The sequence below is a fragment of the Pelobates fuscus genome, chromosome 1, assembly GCF_036172605.1.
Source record: "Pelobates fuscus isolate aPelFus1 chromosome 1, aPelFus1.pri, whole genome shotgun sequence".
Lineage (NCBI taxonomy): Eukaryota > Metazoa > Chordata > Amphibia > Anura > Pelobatidae > Pelobates > Pelobates fuscus.
In genome coordinates this window covers 129,879,893-129,899,886 of record NC_086317.1, presented here as the reverse complement: position 1 = coordinate 129,899,886, position 19,994 = coordinate 129,879,893, and the positions used below count along the sequence as shown (strand labels likewise).

The window sequence follows — 19,994 nt, the reverse complement described above, 5'->3', positions numbered from 1 at the left end:
CCAACTCGGCTTATACTCGAGTCAATAGTCTGTATTATGGCAATTTGCATTGCCATAATACAGACAGGGGGGAGAGGGGGGCTGTCAGAGCTGTAACTTACCTTCACAGCAGCTCCTGTCAGCTCCCTCCTCCTCCGCGCCGTCCGTTCAGCACCTCGGTCAGCTCCCAGTGTAAGTCTCGCGAGAGCGGCTCTCGCGAGACTTACACTGGGAGCTGACAGAAGAGCTGAATGGACGGCGCGGAGGAGAAGGGAGCTGACAGGAGCTCCTGTGAAGGTAAGTTACAGCTCTCACAGCCCCCCTCTCCACCCCACTGAACTACCAATGACACTGGTAGTATTTTAAAAATAATAATAATAAATTATAATAAATAATAATAAAATAAATAAAAATAATAAAAAAAATAATCTAACAAAAAAAAATATTACCGTTATAATAATAAAAAATAATAATAAAAATGCCCACCCCCCACCAAGGCTCTGCAACACACTGCACTCACACACACTGCACTCACACACACTGCACTCACACACACTGCACTCACACACACTGCACTCACACACACTGCACTCACACACACTGCACTCACACACACTGCACTCACACACACTGCACTCACACACACTGCACTCACACACACTGCACTCACACACACTGCACTCACACACACTGCACTCACACACACTGCACTCACACACACTGCACTCACACACACTGCACTCACACACACTGCACTCACACACACTGCACTCACACACACTGCACTCACACACACTGCACTCACACACACTGCACTCACACACACTGCACTCACACACACTGCACTCACACACACTGCACTCACACACACTGCACTCACACACACTGCACTCACGCACACTGCACTCACGCACACTGCACTCACACACACGCACTCGCACTCGCACACACACACACACACTGCACTCGCACACACACACACACTGCACACACACACTGCACACACACACTGCACACACACACTGCACTCGCACACACACACACACACACTGCACACACACACTGCACTCGCACACACACACACACACTGCACTCACACACACACACACTGCACTCACACACACACACACACTGCACTCACACACACACACTGCACTCACACACACACTGCACTCACACACACACTGCACTCACACACACACTGCACTCGCACACACACTGCACTCGCACACACTCACGCACACTGCACGCACTCGCACACTGCACGCACTCGCACACTTAGGTTTGTATAACTTTATGCCAGTCCTTACCAGGTTGATGATGTGTGTATTTTCATGTATTTTTATTTTTTTTGTCTGTGTAATGTTGACATCCCTAAATATTCACTTAAAAAAATAATAATTATATATATATATATAGATATAGATATAGATATAGATATAGATATAGATATAGATATAGATATAGATATAGATATAGATATAGATATAGATATAGATATAGATAGATAGATATAGATAGATATAGATAGATAGAGATATAGATAGATATAGATAGATAGATAGATAGATAGATAGATAGATAGATAGATAGATAGATAGATATATCTATATAGATAGATAGATATATCTATATAGATAGATAGATATATCTATATAGATAGATAGATATATCTATATAGATAGATAGATATATCTATATAGATAGATAGAGATATCTATATAGATAGATAGAGATATCTATATAGATAGATAGAGATATCTATATAGATAGATAGATATATCTATATAGATAGATAGATATATCTATATAGATAGATAGATATATCTATATAGATAGATAGATATATCTATATAGATAGATAGATATATCTATATAGATAGATAGATATATATAGTGCAACACATGACAGTTCGCTCTGGCTACATTTAGTGATGTGTAATGTTGGACACCAGACATTATCCTTTGTTGACAAAAAGAACATTTGTACAAAAGTAATATTACATTTCCAAAGTGAATGAAAAGTATGTCTAATGCATTGTTTTTGGTTATGAGAAGTAATTCAGCTTGTTATGGTTAATGTCAAATAATATACTTTATTTCTCTTAGAGTGTTACGAAGGAGCGTCAAATGAAGCTGGTACAGCAACAAAATGACATCACAGGTCTTTCGCGGCAAGTGAAGCATGTTTTAACCTTCACAAATTGGGCAATTGCAAGTGGAAGCAGCACAGCCTTACTATACAGCAAACGCCTGGTAGGTCTTGTCTTGCTTTTAAATCTGCAAGTTATGTAACGTATTTCTCCTCTCAACAAAGCCTTGTTCAGTGTTTAAAGATATTTGACCTCTAGGGTGATGGATGGTACACTGCATTTTTACCACTTGTTTGGGTAATTGGACTATGTATTTTTTCAGTGTACCATTTCAGATTGCATAATTTTATACGCAGCAGCACATGCATTGAGCCATTCTATTACTTTTGTGCACAGTTCTTATGGCCCTGATTTTTGTCATGATTTTTGTCATGTTAAATTTTAGCTATGCAAATATTATTTAAAGTTTAATGCAAACTTCATGATTGTCACAGGGTTTCTTTTTGTTACATGTTTTTTTTTTTATAATTCTTTATTTTAGGAGTGCAGAGTTGATTTCAGGCATGAATAAAGATAAAGAATACAATATTTCACAGGAAACAGTATAAGCATAGGAAGTCAAGAGATGCTGCACTTTTTTTTTTTTTTTTTTTTAGTTATAGCAAGATAGGTACATTACTAATACAAGAAATGCTTCAGTAGTGGTATTCAATGTACGTAACAGTTGATTGTCATGCTAAGCCATGATATGTAGTTAGATCTTTTCATATATATAAGCATGCTTAGTGATTTAGGTCATTCTTTAGGCTAACAAGGGTTAATAACAAGTATAGCTCGATGCTAGTGAAAGTAGCTAGGTCATATACTATGTTTTGTGTGATGGCGTTGCTTATCCAGGATTACTCCCAGGTTGCTCACCCGAGTAGGCAGGGCCGGGTCCGCGTCCGCCCAGGCTGGGCGCTGTGTGGCAGGATAGTGGTGCTCACCGCCGGAGAAGGCCCCAGTTGGGACATCAAAGTTTTCTCCTCCAGGGGACTGCAGCTTGAAAAGCCAGCCTCTCCCTGGCTCCAGCAGGCCTTCTGCTTTGGGCACTGTAGCTGTCAGTCAGCTTTTTGGCGAAAGATGTTTTTTTTTTTTCATATTTGGTGCTGTGTTGCAGGAGCTTCTTTTGCCTGCGACCTTCCAGCTCGGCGGTCTGGCCCCGCCCCCTCTTTTTGTTACATGTTGTATGAATACTTTTGAACAGAACGGAGTTTTGTATGTACATGAATTTTCACATCTGTTTCTTTTTGTTGTTTTACCAACTTAAGTTAAAATAAATTGGCAAACGTTGGGGAGACCTATGTAGAGCTAGGGACAGGTACATTATAGCACTAGGAATACTAGTATTCCTTTAAATTTTATAGTCCTTTTCTACTAGCCAAGCCATAGAGGTTACTAACCACTCAAAGCCATAGTATGCTCACTAGGGGGGAATTTTTCCTTGCATGGCTAAATGTTCACTATCCATTGGCTAGTGTCAGGCATATATCTTGCTTGGCACTTTGCAGATTTTATTACTATGTAATGTGAAATAAGCTAAAACATGCTGTATAAGTGAGGAATTCTATAGGTAATACATTTAAGACCCATATTGTAGGATAACTCCTCTCTATGACCTATGCTTTGTAGCTAAAGGTCTGTGGGGGTTTTTGTTTGCCACCTTGTTCGAAGATTCTTTTGCTTATCCTTGTTCTTTGTATTTTTGTCTGTTACACAAAAGGGAACTCTTAAACATAAAGTGCAAATTAAGATTTCCAAGATTTCTCCAAGCTAAACATTTTTTCAGTTGAGTTGCCTTTGAAATTAACAGCAACATTAACCCATGAACTCACAACTTTTTAGTTGCCCCAGGATCTTATACTAGCTAAAGCTTGGTGGGTGGTCTATAATTAGACTTCATGAGCCTGTTAATCAGCATCAGAATTCATCTGCTGTCCTTGTATCGTCACTAAACTTTATATGATGCCCTGGTTAATGGAACTATAGAGGAAATGTACCGTAAATAGAATGCTCCTATGAATTAAAGTTCTTATTACGGACATACATTCTCTATAATATTGTACTTTGGGAACCTGTCAGGAGTTCTGTGAACTTGATTTGGGTGGACCTTTTAAAAAGGAAAGATGACAAAGGAACAGCAGGTGACAAATTATAATCACTGAGGTGATCAGGGGATGGTGAGTTGCAGGTGCATGCTAAAAAGCAAGCTTAATTTAGAGCTTAGTGCCCAACAGTAGGCTTCTTTTATTAGAGCTGTGTACTATGTAGTTTTGGAGAGCTGTTGCAATTCACAGCTGCTGCTGTGAGATGAGTATACCTTGAACCATGTGCAGCTGCTCACCTAATGTATTTTGAATGATAAGTGCGCCAGCTGCATTTCAGTGGTGGCACTGCAGGTGATCTGCTAGTGAAGTATTGCTGTCCAGAAATATAAAAGGAAATATTGTATGTTAATATAAAAAAAATCATATGTCAAATTTACAAAGAATTATAATTCACTGTGGTCATTTTTGGATGGCTGTAAAAGGCATTCATGTTACTTTATTTATTTTTTAGAACTGTTCTTTGACATGACAATGTAATTTGAACTGTTTAAACCTAGGGTTGTTAAGAAATCACATATTTGAAATCTGTAAATACCAAAAAAGTAATTTCAGAATTAAGATGCCTATGTTTTTGTAGTCTTTTCAAAATTCACTTAACCACACTGATGGTGAAATATTAGCCTTTGTAGTTTTTCTTGTGAATACTAAAAGTAATATTACATACAAGAGATTATGCTTTTTAGCGTTTGACTTAAAGGGACACTATAGTCACCTGAACAACTTTAGCTTAATGAAGCAGTTTTGGTGTATAGAACATGCCCCTGCAGCCTCACTGCTCAATCCTCTGCCATTTAGGAGTTAAATCCCTTTGTTTATGCACCCTAGTCACACCTCCCTGCATGTGACTTGCACAGCCTTCCATAAACACTTCCTGTAAAGAGAGCCCTATTTAGGCTTTCTTTATTGCAAGTTCTGTTTAATTAAGATTTTCTTATCCCCTGCTATGTTAATAGCTTGCTAGACCTTGCATGAGACTCCTGTATGTGATTCAAGTTCAATTTAGAGATTGAGATACAATTATTTAAGGTAAATTACATCTGTTTGAAAGTGAAACCAGTTTTTTTTTCATGCAGGCTCTGTCAATCATAGCCAGGGGAGGTGTGGCTAGGGCTGCATAAACAGAAACAAAGTGATTTAACTCCTAAATGACAGTGAATTGAGCAGTGAAATTGCAGGGGAATGATCTATACACTAAAACTGCTTTATTTAGCTAAAGTAATTTAGGTGACTTTAGTGTTCCTTTAAGAACTCTCTCTCTCTCTCAAGTAACTATCACTTGCTTTTGACTATAAACCTCTATTGAGCACAACGGCTGCAGGCAAATGTCAAGATGTTGCAGGCATAGTCAGAGATACTGTGTTTTGCTCACAAATGAACTTGTACAAAAAAAAATAAGTAATCGATTCAATGAAACTCTATTGCTATCTATATACATTTTTTGTTATTGCAAATATACTTTTATTCCCTGATAGATCCTATGTGTTTGGGGCAGTTATATTACTTGAAGAAACACTCAAACTAGCTCTGTTATCACATTTTATTATTATTAATAATAAAAACACAATTAAACTTGACTATATTCCAGCACTAGCACATTTTTTTCACTGCAATTCAATCATGGTTTAGTACTTACTTTTCTTCAGTAAGTTACTGCTCTTAGAAGCATTTTGAATATCTGACACATTGGACATAAGCTGTGATCCACCAATCCAATGCTTTTTCTAAAGAAGCACTAGGTGTATTCAGCGTCCAATATCAGCACACTTTGCATGCTGACGCTAGACTTAGGATTGTTATTGAATTTAATTTTTAGCAGTCCCTTTCTGTATCTGACGGGCACTAGTAGGAATGGAGATTGTGAAATGTACACTGTGCATTGCTCAGACGTAGCACTGTTTTCATTTCTATAGCTGCAGAGATTGCATCTTTGCCCCAGAATGATCTATTTTTTAATATGTATATATAATATATATATTTCCCAATAAAAAAATTGATTCCAAATTTCAAAAGTTAGTGTTAGAAACTGTATTGCTCAACAAGGTAAGACAGACTATATCTGTTGTAACTTAGGGGTCACATGAATAGACACATGCCGGGTGCTACATTTAGAGAAAATAATTTAACCTGTACATGTTTGTCCATCTCTGTATGTGTCTTCTAGGAATTTTGTAATGGTATAAATCTGGAGAGAAAAAAAATTGCAAGCAGAATTTTTTGAATGAAACCTTAAAAACAAATTGTGATAAATCTCACCAATGTTGAAAGGCAGGGCTGTTACCTTACTATACTTTTATTCTTGTATTCTTAACCAAATGGTTGAATTTGTCTTTCAGATTACTTTTCAGTTGCGTCACATCTTAAAGGCACGATGCGACCCAGTCCCAGCTGCAAATGGAGCAATTAGGTTTCATTGTGATCCAACCTTCTGGGCAAAGAATGTAGTCAATTTAGGTAAGTCTTTGATTTATGTTTATACTTTGATGTGTATTCTGTGACATCATGGGGGTTCTATTAAAAAACACACAAGCTTGGCGCCATCAATATAGAAATATATCTGTCGAAGGTCATATTTAAATGCACACAAACTTTGTTGTGTTTTATTTTCTCTGCAAATTGCAATTCTAAGAAAACAAAATGGTCCCATAAACATCCATACCATAAAGAGGGCTATTGACAGTGGAATTTTCAAGCAAAAGTATGCCTCTGCCACTTGTTGTCAATAATTGATGGCTTATTTGTTTAATATTTGATTTTCATTATTTTGTTTTATATTTACACTATTAAGGTATGGATTTTCAGTGAATTTCCTACACAAGTATAGATTTTTGTTTTTTTTTATTTACAAACTCATTTGGAACAGATTTCCTTTAATTAGTAATATATGATGGAGGTGGAAAAATATATATTTTATTATTATTATTGCCATTTATATAGCACCAACAGATTTACATTTAAAAATTGTTTTAAAAATATTTATTTTTTAGTCCCCCCTCCCTGCTTCTTACCTGGCCATGGAGGGGGGCTATGGCATTCCCTGGTGGTCCGGTGGCATGGACTGTGCAGTGGGGGCCTGCAGCAAACTCTCACTTACCTTCCCAGCAGCTTCCCTGTATAACTCTCGCGGCCAGCGTTCCACGCGGAGCGTTGCCATGGTAATCCGTGGCAACGCTCTGACGGCCTCAGGACTCGCAAGAGTTAGACAGGGGAGCTGCTGGGAAGGTAAGAGCATTCTGCTGCGGGCCCTCCAGGACCGCAGGCTTGTCATGGGCCCGGCGGTACTGGTATGTAGTATCAGTATCTCTATAGGCGGATATTGATATTGCCGAAAATACCGAATATCGGCCAGACCGATATCGGCCAGACAGAGCGAAAGAAGAGGATCAGTATTAGGAGGAGGAAAGACAAGGAGCTCAGTTTTAGAGAGATTTAGTTTTAGAAAGCCAGAGGACATCCAGTCAGAGATGGAGGAAAGGCAAGCAGTGACACGTTGCATTACGGCAGGGGAGAGGTCTGGGGAGGAGAGATATAACTGGGTGTCATCAGCGTACAGGTGGTAGTGAAATCCAAATGAGGCAATAAGTTTGCCAAGAGAGGCAGTATAAAGTGAAAAAAGAAGGGGACCATGGACAGAACCTTGGGGGACTCCAACCGAGACAGGATGAGGGGAGGAGGTATCATTAGAAAAGGAGACACCGGATGAGCATTGGGAGAGATAGGAGGAAAACCGAGAGGACAGTGTCACAGAGACAGTGATTGAAGGAGAGCATGATCAACGGTGTCAAAGGCAGCAGAGAGGTCAAGAAGAATTTGAATGGAGTAGTGGCCTTTGGATTTAGCTGCGATTAGGTCGTTAGTAACTTTGATAAGCGCATTCTCAGTAGAGGGGAGAGGGTGGAAGCCAGATTGAAGAGGGTCAAGGAGAGAGTTGGGTAAAGTCTTTTCAGAAGCTTTGAGGAAAAAGGGAGCAGGGATATAGGACGATAGAGGGGGTGGATCGGTTCAGGGATGTTTTTTTCAGGATAGGTACTACAGTAGCATGTTTAAGGTCAGCAGGGACAATGCCAGAAGAGAGAGCAGTTGAAGATGTGTGTAAAGGGAGAGAGATCTGATAAGGTGAGATGGGACAGGTTCAAGTGGGAAAGTGGTGGGACGAGAGGAAAGGAGATGCACAGCCACCTCTTGTTCAGTAGCCAGGGAGAGAGTCTGAAGGGTAGGAAAGGCATGATCTACATGTGGTTGAGAAAGAGAAACGCAGGGTTGGGAGAATTCTTTCCTTAGCTGTTTAATCTTGCCAGTAAAGTAGCATACAAAGCTCTCGGCTGTAAGGTTAGTTTTAGGGGTGGCCCCAGCAGGGTGAAAGAGAGTTAAAGGTGTCAGAGATGTCTAGGATTGAGGGAGCATGAACTGAGAGAGGAAAAGTATGACTGTTTGGCGAGGGCAAGGGCTGCGCTGGATGAACATCAAATGAATCTATAATAGAGAAAGTGACTGGGTTCGAGACTTCCTCCAGGAGCGTTCAGCACAACGGGAGCTTCTTTGCAGGTAGCGTGTTGATTTAGTGTGCTACAGTTGGGGGCGTTTCATCCTCGAAGAGCATGTTTGGAGCTGGGCTGCCGCATTCAAGGCAGAAGTGAGGGTAGTGTTATACGTGGAGATGGCCAGTGAGGGACAGGAGAGGGAAGGGATGGATTGGAGTTGCGAATCAATATCCGCTGACAGCTGTTGAAGGTCAGAATTAAACTTCCTCCTGAGTTGAGGCGGGTTAGGCTTAGGTTGTTGCATGAGGGGGTACTCGAGAGCAAATAGGTGGTGGTCAGAGAGAGGAAAAGGAGTGTTGGAGATATTAGACACTGCACATGCATAAGAGAAAATTAGGTCAAGGGTATTGCCAGTTACATGGGTGGGAAAATTAGCCCACTGCGATAGCCCAAGGGAGGAAGTGATTGAAAGTAGTTTATAGGCTGCTGAGGTCAGGGGTGGGTTAATGGGAAAATTGAATTCTCTGAGAATTTGATATGGTATGTTAGAGGAGAGGAAGTAGGGTAGCCTAGCAGCGAAGTGGTTAAGGAAGAGGAGAGGGGAACCAGGGGTTGATAACTAATTAATGGCAATGTTAGCAGAGAATTTTAATAAGCGAATAGAGTGAAATTCGAAGGGGGAGAGAGAGGGAAGGGGGAGTTTTGAAGCAGCAGTGAGGTGAAAGGAGAAACCCTACACCACCACCTTTACTGTCAGACTGTCTTGGGTTGTGGTTAAACTGTAGACCACCATAGGATAATGAGGCAGTGGTAGCTGTGTCAGAAGGAGAGAGACAAATTTCAGTAAGTTAAGGGAGTGTGATAGGAATACATCATGGATGCAAGTAAATGTAGTTATATTGCACACAGAGCGTGCATTCCAGAGGGCAGAATGCAAGGAGGGCTTAAAAAGTTACATGGGATGGATATAAGATTGGAGAGGTTACACAAGGAAAGTGGGTAGAGGCAGGACCAGGGTTTGGAGAGACATTGTCAGCTGCCAGGAGTATAAGTGTAGAAAGTAAGAGAAGGTGGGAGTAAGATTTAAGTGTTTTGGTTCAATGTCTTTATTTTGAGTATTTACAAGGTGTCGGAGGAAAGGGTGGATAGGTAAGAGTATAGTGTATGGGATGTACAAAGAGAGGAGGGTAGTTAACCAGGAGCAATGAAGATAGTGTCAGTAGGGACAGGTAAGCAGAAAGATAGAGATTTTAGTAATAAGAGAAGTGAGGTTGAAACCGAAAAATAGTAGAGAGAACATTATCCAGAAATGCTAAGTCAGCTTAAGGCTTTAGTGCTGCAAGATGTGCTGGCTGTGAGTCCTGGGCAACCTTTAAATGTGTCTGTTTGGCTCTGACTAAAATAGAAATTATGCGTTTAGATAAACATCAATTATGCACACACAAAAATTAGGTGAAAAATGGCGCTAAACAATAGGCACATAAAATCCCAGTGCGTCAAAAAACCCAACCCAAAAACACTTACATATGCAAAATTGGACAAAAGAAAAGGAGGGTCTGCGTACACATTGGATGTATGATATATTCCATATAAGGTGATTCCGGTGTTCATTCCCATCCAATATGGCGTGTTTTCCATTCACCAAGAGAAAAACACAGTTAAACTCTGCATGTGGGCAACATTCCCTGAAAACAGCATTAATTATACTGTGGCATTAACTCTGGAGCTAGCTCCTACTGATTTATCAGATAGTGAGCAGATACGAGCGTTTGGAACGCACGGCCATGATGAGAAGGTCGATTCTCATGACCTGGAGTAGCATGGAACGCCATATTGGATGGGAATGAACACCGGAATCACCTTATATGGAATATATCATACATCCAATGTGTGCGCAGAACCTCCTTTTCAAACAACAATTATGGGCTGAGAGGGAGATGTAGGTATAGAAGTAAAAGAGGGCAATTAAGGGAAGAAAGGAGAGGAAATGTGAGATTTAGAGATAGTAGGGCATTGTAGACTTCAAATATGTGACAGTAACAAATGTTGTACATAAATTTACAGAACAATCAATAATTTTGGATCCATTTGATAAATGTGTATATTGGGGAAAAAAATCTAATTCTAAAAGGATGGCTAGGTATAGAACTATTCGGTTGATGCAATATAACTGAAAAATGAATTTGTGTTCTACATTTTTGGGCTTCAAATATTATTTTACTTATGATCATGCAGCTTCTTCGAGGTTATTTTACATAACTACACTTGTCAGGCCTTCTGTCAGTGTTAACTTTTTGTGGATGTGTGCGGAAAAGGGCCAGGTCCTTGTGGGAAATCTTTCAAGTCTTCTGCTGTCAGCTTGCTCATTCTCTGTATTACCCCATAGACAATGACATAAGTGGCATGGCTTACTAGCACTGATTATTCCATGAGCTTCTCCTGTGCTGTTGGTTTAACACTAACTGTTCCTCTTAAAGTCGACTCAGCAGGGTATCTCCTAGTGTAAGTGCGAGTACTTGCGAATGATTTGATAATGGGCTATTTTTTTGATGTTACAAAAATAATATATAGCTGGGACCACACAGGCCATATATTTACATTTAGATTCCTTTTAGAGTTGTATCTTGCAATTTGTGTTTTAGTTCTTGTGTCTCTAATTTTTGTAATATTTGACATTATTGCTTCCAGTACTGTATCGATGCAGACCTAACCAGTGGTTCTCCTATTTCTTATTTTGGTTCTACTTTGGAAACAATCTAGCCTCTTGCCCTTATTTACTGCTACTTTGTTTATTGCTTGCCTAAATATTAACACACTATTACGTAAAAAAAAAATAACTGCTGTGACAACCTGTATGCCATGGATCTTTCACCCCTTTTCCTGTTTTATACACGGTTTATATAACATAAGTTACAAAAGATGTAAAAAGGCAAACAAGAACCAGTAAAGAGATCAGGTTGTGCTAGGAAATATCCCCCCAGTGCAAGATTTGAAATTCAAGAGCAAATATGCCATTTAAAATAAATCTGCTATATAATAATATAACTATTAACTTCTGAACTGTTTAAAAAAACAAAACACTGTTATAGACCGCTTTTGTGCCATGTTGTGATTAGAAATACTGTCTTCATGATAGTTCTGTTAATACCTTTCCATAAATATATTATTTATATTTTTTTCTTATTTTGTGCTCTTTATTTATACATTTTGAATAATACATTTGAATAGTAAAACGTGAATAATACACTTGCATCTGTAGTGACCTCCTTGGTTATCTGGATTCTTTAGTACATCTTCTACTGTCAACACATTTGAATTAAATTTCATCAGTATAACTACAATTTTTAGTTTCTTTAATTTTTAATTTCTAGAGGTCTATTGCATTAACTTTGTATGCAGTTCCTTTAAATGAACATAAATGTCATTTTTTTCTGTTAAATGGACACTATAGTCACCTGAACAACTACAGCTTATTGTATTTGTACTTGGCGAGTATAATCATTCCCTTTAGGCATTTTGTTTCCAGAGAAAATCCAGTTTTTACATTACAGCCTAGAGATACCTCCACTGGCCACTCCTCAGATGGCTACAAGAGGTGCTTGCTTCCTTTGCACAGTGTGGGCAAGATAAGGGCCAGTCGGTTATATGATGGTTTTAAAAGTATTGAGTCAGGAATAAATGTTTGTGTTCCTGACCCTATAGTGTTCCTTTAAGCTGTTTACATTAAAAAAAATCATGGTCACACGAGCAATAATATTAAAAATAGGGTTTTGCAAGTGTTCACTAGAGAGAGCCAGCAGGGCAACAGGTTCCTCACACAGCCGGATTTGTTTGGCTCCATATTCACAAGACATATTACATAATGTATCTTTTATTACTGCTCCTTTTCCACTAGCGTTTTTTTCGTGTTTACATGCTGCTTTTTTTTTTTCCTGTCTTCTTTTGCCTGACCACCTATTACCTTACTATTGGTACCTGTAGTATCTGTCCGTTATTGAACTACCCCTTGCAGACCTGTTAATGGTGTATTTAACATCACTTTGTGGCTGGGTAATGATTATTTTACACTCCTTAACATCCCCCCCACCCCCTTCAATCTTTCAAGTAATTATCATACTTGAGTAAAATATTGTTGCAGACTTTAACAAAATGCCAAGGGCATATGTACTACACATTTTTGTTTCTTCTTCTTGAGAGCAGTTGTTTATAGTCACTGTAGCAACTAGACTTGTGCAAAATTTTATTGATTCGTCCAAGATCAGATTCCTTTTAATCTACACCAGAATGAATTGATTTGTCTGGGATTTACATTACATTACATCCTTTGTGTTGTTGAAGTGGATTATTTTGCCTTCTGTTGTATATTGTCAGTCCTAATCAATATGTTCAAGGTATAGCTCATGCATGAGGAGAGAAATAATCACACTGACACGTAAAAGTTCAGTAGGAAAATCCTTCTTTTTACTGACAGCCTGAGCGTGGCTTTTATAGCCATAAATCGTCACATTCAGCACATATACATTGTATAACCCAAGCTGTAAACATTTTATTGGATAAGCTATACATTGTGTTGTAAGCTTTTCATTGGATACTTTTAGTTGCTATGTTTCTTCTCTTTTCTTCCCTTGTTGACACATGGCTCATTCTTTATGATAAGGGTGTTTGTCTCTGGGGGAGGTATCGTCATTCTGTTGAGCTCAGCGAGTTCCATAGCCATCGGTCATCTTAAAGCATAGAAAAATATATCTTTTAAACACGGTATACAAAACATTGATTTTCACAGTACTTGGTTTGGGTATTTAAAATGAGGAATATAAAAGGGGCATTTCAGATCCTACACAGCCTTCCATCACATTGTAAAAATAAAACCAACACGCATTCGTTCAAGAATCACTCATACACATTATGTAGACCAAAATTGAAAATAGGGGAACAAGGGATATAGATGGATATATAGGGAGTTCCCTAGGAGGACAATTTTATATTAAGCATTCTCCCATGGGTTCCATATTCTATTGTATAACTCAAGATTATTTATATTTAGGTATACTGATTTTCCATTGGACACTGAAAGTTCACCTGATATTGAATTTCTGTCCAACAAAAGGGGTGTCTGAGGTCCTCCAACCTCTGGCAATGCAACTTTTCGTTGCCATTAGTATGTGGATTAGCAGCATTTGGGAAGGTTTATTTATTTATGGAAGATCTATGTGAAATTGGAAACTCTTCGTAGTTAAAAGAAAAAATGGGATCTCAGCAATTTTCCAATTACTAGTTTTAGTTTTCTTTTAATGGAGATAATCTTTTGCAATCCCATCATATATGTTTATATGAACCAATATCAGAGCTGCATCTCCAGCACTTGTTTTGAATATGATGAGTATTAATTTGGAATTTAGTAATTGTGTAGGGCACCATATACCATCTATGTATTTTAATAAAACTCTCAAATATGGTTATGTTGTGTATTTTTTGTAAGTCTAAATGTCCTTGCCCATTCTTCTTCCGGGAACTCCATCCCTATTTCTTGCTCCCATTTAATTCTACTTTTTAATTTCTCTTTGGGTTTATATTCATAGAGGATTTTTTTTCTCTCCCCTCCAATGAAAATGATATAAAAAAAATACTAGTTTCTACTTTTTTATAACAAAGAATATTTTGTAATACGTAAGAAATTCCATTTTTAACAGAGGCTTATTTACTAATATTTCCTGTAGTGTTAAAATTCTGTTACCCTTAAGTAGGTCTCCAATACAGTTAAACCCCTCCTCTTTCCAATTAGAGAAATTTACATATGGGGTGTAACCAGTTAATATATCTAGAGATATTTTATTAGATAAAATATCCTTGCTATCATATCTTTTTAAAAAGTTTTTCAAGAACATGAATTGTTCGAATAGTATGCGATTTAGAATTTTGAGATTTTTAATAATGGACTCAAACCAAAATAACCTTCTGGCCTCTATTTTCTTTAAATATTGCTTTTCAATTCATGTCCAAGAACCTTTATCTATTACATTATATTTCCAGGATGTAAAGTGTGTAATCATGATAGCATAGTGTTTCATGAAGATGTCCGGAAATTATACTCCCCCTTCCCTTAAAGGACCACTCTAGGCACCCAGACCACTTCAGCTTAATGAAGTGGTCTGGGTGCCAGGTCCTTCTAGGGTTAACCCATTTTTTAATAAACCCCATAAACCCATTTTTTCAGTTTCAGAGAAACTGCTATGTTTGTGAATGGGTTAAGCCAGCCTCTAAATCCTCTAGTGGCTGTTGACAGTGGCTCATTGACAGCCGCTAGAGGCGCTTGCGTGATTCTCACTGTGAAAATCACAGTGAGCGCACGCAAGCATCCATAGGAAATCATTATGAATGCTTTCCTATGTGACCGGCTGAATGCGCGTGCAGCTCTTGCCGCGCGTGCGCATTTAGCCGACAGGGTGGAGAAGAGGAAGATCGGAGGAGGATAGCTCTCCGCCCACCGCTGGAAAAAGGTAAGTTTTAAACACTTTCCCCTTTCCAGAGCCGGGCGGGAGGGGGGCCCTGAGGGTGGGGGCACCCTCAGGGCACTCTAGTGCCAGGAAAACGAGTATGTTTTCCTGGCACTAGAGTGGTCCTTTAAGTTTTGTGATAGATTTTTATGAGAGGTGTAAGGTTTTTTTATGTCCCATACAAATTTCCAAAAAATATTTATGAAATTCTCGTAGAATCTTTCTGGGTACTTGAGTTTAGAGTTTTGTTAGTTTTTTATTTCTTGTAGAAGTGGGGAGTAATTGTTTGGAATAATTTTAATCCATTCAGATCCCAAGTTTATTCCCAAATACTTTGCTGTTTTGAAAGACCAATTAAACTGATACATTTCCTTAAGTGTGGATAAGACTGAATCAGGTAAATTGGAATAAATAGCATATGATTTGCTGATATTGATTTTATAATTAGATTGCATACTGAATTCTTTAATACATTTGAGACTGGCTGAGATTGAGTCGACTGGATTAGTAAGAGTGAAAATTATGACGTCTGCGTCAATATCTCTTTTGTTTGATCAATCTTGCTAGGGGATCTATAGATATGACAGAAAGCATGGGGGCCAATGGACAACCTTGTCTAGTACCGATGCTTATTTTAAATGTACCGGATTCTAACCCCCCACCTTGTACCTTCGCAGAGGGTAGTGAGTATAGGCTCACCCAAAAGCTTTTAGGGCCTCCGACAGGAAAGACCAACTAACCCTGTCGATGGCCTTTTCTGCATCCAGAGCCAGAAAATAGTGAGGGGCAGGATCCTCTGTTAACTTCTTGAATTAGATTTATGATTTTACGTACATTACCGCTACCAGATCTATTGATTACAAAGCTAGTTTAGTCTGAGTGTAACAAATTGGGTAGCACTTTTTTCACTCTCTATGCTAGTATCTTAGAGAACAACTTAATATCAATATTTATACGAGATATTGGACGGTAGTTACTAATAAAACTTGCGTCCTTTCCTGGCTTTAAACTAGGGCAGGCATTGGCAACCATCGGCACTCTATATGTTTTAGACTACACTCCCCATGATGCTTTACCAGCATTATGGGGGATGTAGTCCACAACATCTGTAGTGCCAAAGGTTGCCTATCCCTGAACTAGGGGATATTAGAGTCTGGAGCATTTCAGTTGGAAACTCTTGAGTGTTTATCCCATTAAGCAGTCTACCTAATAGAGAGGAAATCAAAAGTTCAAATTTCTTGTAGAAAAGTGCTGAATACCTGTCAGAACCTGTTGACTTCCCCGATTTCAGATTTTTTATATTCCCTGTGATCTCTTCAGGGGTTATGGGGGTATTCAATTCTTCAATCGCTAGCTCCCCTTTTTGGGAGATTTAGTTTAAGAACTTCCGTGTAATCTCCACAGAGGAGTTTGAATCAGGTAAATTGTATAGGGATTCATAGAATCGTCAAAGGCTTTATTCATAGCCACCAGTGTTAAATGAACTCTATTTCCCTGTATTATTTTCTTGATCTGTGTTGCTTTAGAGCTAAATTTGACCTTGTTAAAAAAAGATTTACTCACTCTATTATCGCCATAGTACCATGTCTGATTAAATTTAAGGATAATATTAGAACCCTTAAGTTCCAGTCTGTTTTTAATTTCCAACTGGAGAATCTTAATCTGAGCTGATCTATCTATAGTAGTGTTCTATTTATTAGCCCTATCTAATATTGCCAGGGAAATGCACAGATCATTCAGTGGTTTCCCCATATTCCTCTTGATATTGATCCCCATTTTAATTAGAAACCCTCTTGTATATTTTTTTTTAGGGCACACCACAGTGTACCTATTGAGGCTTCATTGTTGTCCTTTAGATTGATAAACTCCTTAATCTGATTTTGCAGATATTTACAGTTTTCTTCAGATTTCAGAACTTTAATTCAGTTCATTTAATCTCCAAGGTGCTCTATTCTATTCCCTGGAATATAATCCTCCCCTATCTCCAAGGTTATTGGAGCATGATCTAACCAGGAAATAAGATCAATATTTGAATTTCTAAAGTAACAGATTAAAAGAGTCTGTAATGAACAGGTCAATTCTTGAATAAACTTTGTGTACTTTCGAAAATTCCATAGTGTCCCCCCTCATCCCATAGTGTCCCCCCTCATCCCATAGTGTCCCCCCTCATCCCATAGTGTCCCCCCTCATCCCATAGTGTCCCCCCTCATCCCATAGTGTCCCCCCTCATCCCATAGTGTCCCCCCTCATCCCATAGTGTCCCCCCTCATCCCATAGTGTCCCCCCTCATCCCATAGTGTCCCCCCTCATCCCATAGTGTCCCCCTCATCCCATAGTGTCCCCCCTCATCCCATAGTGTCCCCCCTCATCCCATAGTGTCCCCCCTCATCCCATAGTGTCCCCCCTCATCCCATAGTGTCCCCCCTCATCCCATAGTGTCCCCCCTCATCCCATAGTGTCCCCCCCTCATCCCATAGTGTCCCCCCCTCATCCCATAGTGTCCCCCCTCATCCCATAGTGTCCCCCTCATCCCATAGTGTCCCCCTCATCCCATAGTGTCCCCCTCATCCCATAGTGTCCCCCTCTCATCACATAGTGTCCCCCACTCATCCCATAGTGTCCCCCACTCATCCCATAGTGTCCCCCCTCATCCCATAGTGTCCCCCCTCATCCCATAGTGTCCCCCCCATCCCATAGTGTCCCCCTCATCCCATAGTGTCCCCCTCATCCCATAGTGTCCCCCACTCATCCCATAGTGTCCCCCACTCATCCCATAGTGTCCCCCCTCATCCCATAGTGTCCCCCCTCATCCCATAGTGTCCCCCCCATCCCATAGTGTCCCCCCATCCCATAGTGTCCCCCCCTCATCCCATAGTGTCCCCCCTCATCCCATAGTGTCCCCCCCTCATCCCATAGTGTCCCCCCTCATCCCATAGTGTCCCCCCCTCATCCCATAGTGTCCCCCCTCATCCCATAGTGTCCCCCCTCATCCCATAGTGTCCCCCCTCATCCCATAGTGTCCCCCCCTCATCCCATAGTGTCCCCCCCTCATCCCATAGTGTCCCCCCCTCATCCCATAGTGTCCCCCCCTATCCCATAGTGTCCCCCCCTCATCCCATAGTGTCCCCCCCTCATCCCATAGTGTCCCCCCCTCATCCCATAGTGTCCCCCCCTCATCCCATAGTGTCCCCCCCTCATCCCATAGTGTCCCCCCCTCATCCCATAGTGTCCCCCCTCATCCCATAGTGTCCCCCCCTCATCCCATAGTGTCCCCCCCTCATCCCATAGTGTCCCCCCTCATCCCATAGTGTCCCCCCTCATCCCATAGTGTCCCCCCTCATCCCATAGTGTCCCCCCTCATCCCATAGTGTCCCCCCCTCATCCCATAGTGTCCCCCCCTCATCCCATAGTGTCCCCCCCTCATCCCATAGTGTCCCCCCCCTCATCCCATAGTGTCCCCCCCCTCATCCCATAGTGTCCCCTCATCCCATAGTGTCCCCTCATCCCATAGTGTCCCCCCTCATCCCATAGTGTCCCCCCCTCATCCCATAGTGTCCCCCCCTCATCCCATAGTGTCCCCCCTCATCCCATAGTGTCCCCCCCTCATCCCATAGTGTGTCCCCCCTCATCCCATAGTGTCCCCCCTCATCCCATAGTGTCCCCCCTCATCCCATAGTGTCCCCCCTCATCCCATAGTGTCCCCCCTCATCCCATAGTGTCCCCCCTCATCCCATAGTGTCCCCCCTCATCCCATAGTGTCCCCCCTCATCCCATAGTGTCCCCCCTCATCCCATAGTGTCCCCCCTCATCCCATAGTGTCCCCCCTCATCCCATAGTGTCCCCCCCTCATCCCATAGTGTCCCCCCCCTCATCCCATAGTGTCCCCCCCTCATCCCATAGTGTCCCCCCCCTCATCCCATAGTGTCCCCCCCCTCATCCCATAGTGTCCCCCTCATCCCATAGTGTGTCCCCCTCATCCCATAGTGTCCCCCCCTCATCCCATAGTGTGTCCCCCTCATCCCATAGTGTGTCCCCCTCATCCCATAGTGTCCCCCCTCATCCCATAGTGTCCCCCCTCATCCCATAGTGTCCCCCCCTCATCCCATAGTGTCCCCCCTCATCCCATAGTGTGTCCCCCTCATCCCATAGTGTCCCCCCTCATCCCATAGTGTCCCCCCTCATCCCATAGTGTCCCCCCTCATCCCATAGTGTCCCCCCTCATCCCATAGTGTCCCCCCTCATCCCATAGTGTCCCCCCTCATCCCATAGTGTCCCCCCTCATCCCATAGTGTCCCCCCTCATCCCATAGTGTCCCCCCTCATCCCATAGTGTCCCCCCTCATCCCATAGTGTCCCCCCTCATCCCATAGTGTCCCCCCTCATCCCATAGTGTCCCCCCTCATCCCATAGTGTCCCCCCTCATCCCATAGTGTCCCCCCTCATCCCATAGTGTCCCCCCTCATCCCATAGTGTCCCCCCTCATCCCATAGTGTCCCCCCCTCATCCCATAGTGTCCCCCCCTCATCCCATAGTGTCCCCCCCTCATCCCATAGTGTCCCCCCCTCATCCCATAGTGTCCCCCCCATCCCATCGTGTCCCCCCCTCATCCCATAGTGTCCCCCCTCATCCCATAGTGTCCCCCCTCATCCCATAGTGTCCCCCCCTCATCCCATAGTGTCCCCCCCTCATCCCATAGTGTCCCCCCCTATCCCATAGTGTCCCCCCCTCATCCCATAGTGTCCCCCCTCATCCCATAGTGTCCCCCCTCATCCCATAGTGTCCCCCCTCATCCCATAGTGTCCCC

At 41.4% G+C, this 19,994-nt stretch overlaps 1 protein-coding gene across 4 annotated transcripts in view; it reads left to right on the top strand.

Moving 5' to 3' along the window:
- Positions 1-19,994, top strand: part of TRIM33 (tripartite motif containing 33) — a 128,778-nt gene that overhangs the window by 63,899 nt on the left and 44,885 nt on the right. For all 4 annotated transcript variants that reach the window (XM_063450339.1, XM_063450324.1, XM_063450332.1 and 1 more), the window contains exons 7-8: positions 2,089-2,235; positions 6,553-6,670. In XM_063450339.1, the coding sequence (XP_063306409.1) occupies positions 2,089-2,235; positions 6,553-6,670 (265 nt within the window). The remainder of the gene's footprint in view (positions 1-2,088; positions 2,236-6,552; positions 6,671-19,994) is intronic.